Source organism: Oncorhynchus tshawytscha, linkage group LG33, assembly GCF_018296145.1.
Source record: "Oncorhynchus tshawytscha isolate Ot180627B linkage group LG33, Otsh_v2.0, whole genome shotgun sequence".
Taxonomy (NCBI): domain Eukaryota; kingdom Metazoa; phylum Chordata; class Actinopteri; order Salmoniformes; family Salmonidae; genus Oncorhynchus; species Oncorhynchus tshawytscha.
Window position 1 is genome coordinate 42,554,941 of NC_056461.1, and position 5,000 is coordinate 42,559,940.

At 42.5% G+C, this 5,000-nt stretch overlaps 1 protein-coding gene across 4 annotated transcripts in view; it reads right to left on the reverse strand.

The window, feature by feature from the left end:
* LOC112247739 (periostin-like) overlaps positions 1-5,000 on the reverse strand; it is a 73,911-nt gene that overhangs the window by 25,996 nt on the left and 42,915 nt on the right. For all 4 annotated transcript variants that reach the window (XM_042311110.1, XM_042311109.1, XM_042311108.1 and 1 more), the window contains exon 13: positions 3,608-3,738. In XM_042311110.1, coding sequence (XP_042167044.1) covers positions 3,608-3,738 — 131 coding nt within the window. The remainder of the gene's footprint in view (positions 1-3,607; positions 3,739-5,000) is intronic.

Sequence of the window (5,000 nt, forward strand, 5' to 3'; positions counted from 1 at the left end):
TCCAGGAAGAGGGTTGGACTGTAAAACCCACAGGACAGTAGATCTCCAGGAAGAGGGTTGGACTGTAAAACCTACAGGACAGTAGATCTCCAGGAAGAGGGTTGGGCTGCCCTGACTTGAGTGAACACCACTACCCGACAACTTGACCTATGCACCAACAAGGTTGTTTTTTTTAGCTCACACAGCTTTGACACCGCAGTGCAGTAGTTCTGTTAGCCCGACTTGAAACAACATGACAGGAATAGTTGTTATTGATCGAGACGTTCTGTTGGGATATGTATGTTATTATCGATGATAACAGAAGATTACACTGTGTGATAATGGCAGCAGTGGACAACATGGCCATAATGACTGCCTTACTGAGACCATCTGAATATACACTCTCCTGAGAGCTTCAACTCGTAATGTTGAAGTGTGTGTGTGTGTGTGTGTGTGTGTGTGTGTGTGTGTGTGTGTGTGTGTGTGTGTGTGTGTGTGTGTGTGTGTGTGTGTGTGTGTGTGTGAGAGAGTGAGTGAGTGAATGAGTGAGAGTGTGTGTGTGTGTGTGTGTGTGTGTGTGTGTGTGTGTGTGTGTGTGTGTGTGTGTGTGTGTGTGTGTGTGTGTGTGTGTGTGTGTGTGTGTGTGTGTGTGTGTGTGTGTGTGTGTGTGTGTGTGTGTGTGTGTGTGTGTGTGTGTGTGTGTGTGTGTGTGTGTGTGTGTGTGTGTGTGTGTGTGTGTGTGTGTGTGTGTGTGTGTGTGTGCGTGTGTGTGTGTGTTAGAATAACATCTTACTAAACCCTCTCCAAAGACGACAGTCTTGAAAAGGTGAAAAGTGGGGACATGTCCAGTTTGTGATTCCAGATGTCATGTCCCTGCCATTGTTGGAGGTTCTGCTTCGGTAAATGGAACATTCCACGCCACCAGGGAAAGTAATTTACTGTAATTTAATTGTCTCGTTGTGGGTCTCTCGGGACGGCCATGTTCAATATGAAACAGAACAATTTTTCTCCTTTCATGTGTCCCATTCTCTCTCTCTAACTCACTATGTTATGTTTCTCCTTCTCTAACCCACTACTTTATGGTTCTCTCTCTCTAACCCACTACTTTACGGTTCTCTCTAACCCACTACCTTATGGTTCTCCCTCTAACCCACTACTTTACAGTTCTCTATCTAACCCACTACTTTACAGTTTTATCTCTCTAACCCACTACTTTACGGTTCTCCCTCTAACCCACTACTTTACGGTTTTATCTCTCTAACCCACTTCTTTATGGTTTTATCTCTCTAACCCACTACTTTATGGTTTTATCTCTCTAACCGACTACTTTACGGTTCTCCCTCTAACCCACTACTTTACAGTTTTATCTCTCTAACCCTCTACTTTATGGTTTTATCGCTCTAACCCACTACTTTACGGTTTTATCTCTCTAACCCACTACTTTATGGTTTTATCTCTCTAACCCACTACTTTATGGTTTTATCTCTCTAACCCACTACTTTATGGTTTTATCTCTCTAACCCACTACTTTACGGTTTTATCTCTCTAACCCACTACTTTACGGTTTTATCTCTCTAACCCACTACTTTACAGTTTTATCTCTCTAACCCACTACTTTATGATTTTATCTCTCTAACCCACTACTTTATGGTTTTATCTCTCTAACCCACTACTTTATGGTTTTATCTCTCTAACCCACTACTTTATGGTTTTATCTCTCTAACCCACTACTTTACGGTCTTATCTCTCTAACCCACTACTTTATGGTTTTATCTCTCTAAACCACTACTTTATGGTCTTATCTCTCTAACCCACTACTTTACGGTTTTATCTCTCTAACCCACTACTTTATGGTTTTATCTCTCTAACCCACTACTTTATGGTTTTATCTCTCTAACCCTCTACTTTATGGTTTTATCTCTATAACCCACTACTTTACGGTTCTACCTCTAACCCACTACTATACGGTTCTCTCTCTCTAACCCACTACTTTATGGTTTTATCTCTCTAATCTACTACTTTACGGTTTTATCTCTCTAACCCACTACTTTACGGTTTTATCTCTCTAACCCACTACTTTATGGTTTTATCTCTCTAACCCACTACTTTATGTTTCCTTCTCTCTCTAACCCACTACTTTGTTTCCTTCTCTCTCTAACCCATCATTTGAACCACTTTCTAACTGAACACACTCCCACACACTCACATCATGCACACGCACACGTACACTGTTTCAGTATTGTCCTCAGTGTGTGTAAGGTCATTCCTTACACCCATCTCTCTGCACGTCCCCATTTAGACAACAGCCTAATCTGTTCCTGCCAAGCCTGTATCTTTGGAGTTCTGCCAAAACTAACGAAATCTGGCTTCCTGATGATTACCTGTCATGTCCTCTCTCCACCCATGTCCCTGTTCTCCACTCTCTCTAAACTCTCTCACCCTCTGCTCTCTCTCCCCCCCTGTCCCTATCCATTTTCTCCACTCTACCTAAACTCTCCCACCCTCTGCTCTCTCTCCACCCCTGTCCCTATCCCTTTTCTCCACTCTCCCTAAACTCTCTCACCCTCTGCTATCTCTCTCTCCTTCCTCCCTCCCTCCCTTCCTCCCTCCTCCTCACCCATAACCCTCTCACCCCCTTCCTCCCCCCTCACCTCCTACTCCCTGCATCTCTGGACAAAGTTACTAGACAATGCCTTGTTTCTGTGTCTCTGAATTTCCTTCATGAGTTAAGGAAGGCTTGTCTGAGATTGTCCGGCCTGATAGAAACAGGAAAAAGGGGTTATCTGTATTGCAGATGAAGAGAAAGGAGAAACAGAGAGTCTTTACCACAACCTAATGTATGATAACCAGTCTGTAACAAGGGTCCAGAAAGATTTTCACATGAAAGAAATGGAACATATCCTTGCCTTAGTCGGATATTATATGTGAGTCGCAGAAATGAACCCCAAAAAACAGTGAAGTCACTGAAGTCCCCATGTTCCTGTGGTGGTGGAAGGTGTTTTTAAAAGGAAGTGTTCTCCTCATGATAATGATGTAATTGGAGTAGGTAATGAGAGACAACGTATCCTTCAATGTTTCCTGTGTCTACTCTGCCTCTGGGACAGGAGAGGACAGACAGTCCCCTCTACCTCAGTGTTTCCTGTGTCTACTCTGCCTCTGGTACAGGAGAGGACAGACAGTCCCCTCTACCTCAGTGTTTCCTGTGTCTGCTCTGCCTCTAGGACAGGAGAGGACAGACAGTCCACAGTGTTTCCTGTGTCTACTCTGCCTCTGGGACAGGAGAGGACAGACAGTCCCCTCTACCTCAGTGTTTCCTGTGTCTGCTCTGCCTCTAGGACAGGAGAGGACAGACAGTCCACAGTGTTTCCTGTGTCTACTCTACCTCTGGGACAGGAGAGGACAGACAGCCTAGTCTACCTCAGAGTATTGCATCTGTACAGATATATTATTGAAATAACTTTAGTGCTCACAAGGTCTCTTGAAAACTCTTGAAATATGTGTGTACAGGAATAACATTGTCCAGTACTAACTAAGCAGAGAAAATGATGATCCATGTTCTGTACATGCTTATTATAGGTACCGAAACAAAGGCAGGTGCAGAGAAGACAATGGCAGCAGTGGTACATACAGACAGCACTTGCAGGTTGTGTCCCTGGATGGTCTTGAGCAGGTTGGTGACCCCTCCCTCCAGTCCCCCGTTGATGAAGACGCCGTTACTGAAGTGGTACAGCAGAATGGTCCTCAGGATGTTCACGTCGCCTAGTGATGACACGAGCAGAGGGCGGGCTTAAAGACCTGTGTTGGGATTAATTACTTGAAAAACACGTTACATTGAACAATATTACCTTGTGTGGAAAGTAACGCATTATATTACTACTTATATTAATTTGTGCTACTTTTATGAGAAAAAAAATCAAAATCTCACTGTTTGTTTGAATGTCGTGAGGGAGCAAGTTGAGCTGGTCTCAGTAACTCAGGTTCGATCACTAGTTCCTCATTGTGGTGCTACTTTCCTGTCACAAATGAGGTGCAGAGAAGTTACTATGGCAGCAGTGGTACTATATACAGACAGCCTGTTACTTATATGAGGTTTCCTGTCCTATATGGTCTTGACTAGGTATGAGCTGACCCCTCCCTCCAGTCCCCTGTCACTGAAGACGCCTGTTTCCTGTTACTATATATGAAGTGGTTACAGAATGGTCCTCAGGATGTTTCACTATATATGAGCTGATTCCTGTTACTATATATGAGCTGTTTCCTGTTACTATAAAGCTGACCTGTCACTATATATGAGCTGTTTCCTGTTAATATATAGCTGTTTCCTGTTACTAATATGAGCTGTTTCCTGTTACTATATATGAGCTGTTTCATTGAACAATATTACCTTGTGTGTTAAGTAATGAGCTGTTTCACTTATATTACTACTTATATTAATTTGTGTTTCTTTACTATATATGAGAAAAAAATCAAAATCTGTTTCCTGTTTGTTTGAATGTCCTGTCACTATATATGAGGGAGCAAGTTGAGCTGGTCTCAGTAACTCAGGTTCGATCACTAGTTCCTCATTGTGGTGCTACTTTCCTGTTACTATATATGAGCTGTTTCCTGTTACTATATATGAGCTGTTTCCTGTTACTATATATGAGCTGTTTCCTGTTACTATATATGAGCTGTTTCCTGTTACTATATATGAGCTGCTTTCCTGTCACTATATATGAGCTGCTTTCCTGTCACTATATATAAGCTGTTTCCTGTCACTATATATGAGCTGTTTCCTGTTACTATATATGAGCTGCTTTCCTGTTACTATATATGAGCTGCTTTCCTGTCACTATATATGAGCTGTTTCCTGTTACTATATATGAGCTGCTTTCCTGTCACTATATATGAGCTGTTTCCTGTCACTATATATGAGCTGCTTTCCTGTCACTATATATGAGCTGCTTTCCTGTCACTATATATGAGCTGTTTCCTGTCACTATATATGAGCTGTTTCCTGTCACTATATATGAGCTGTTTCC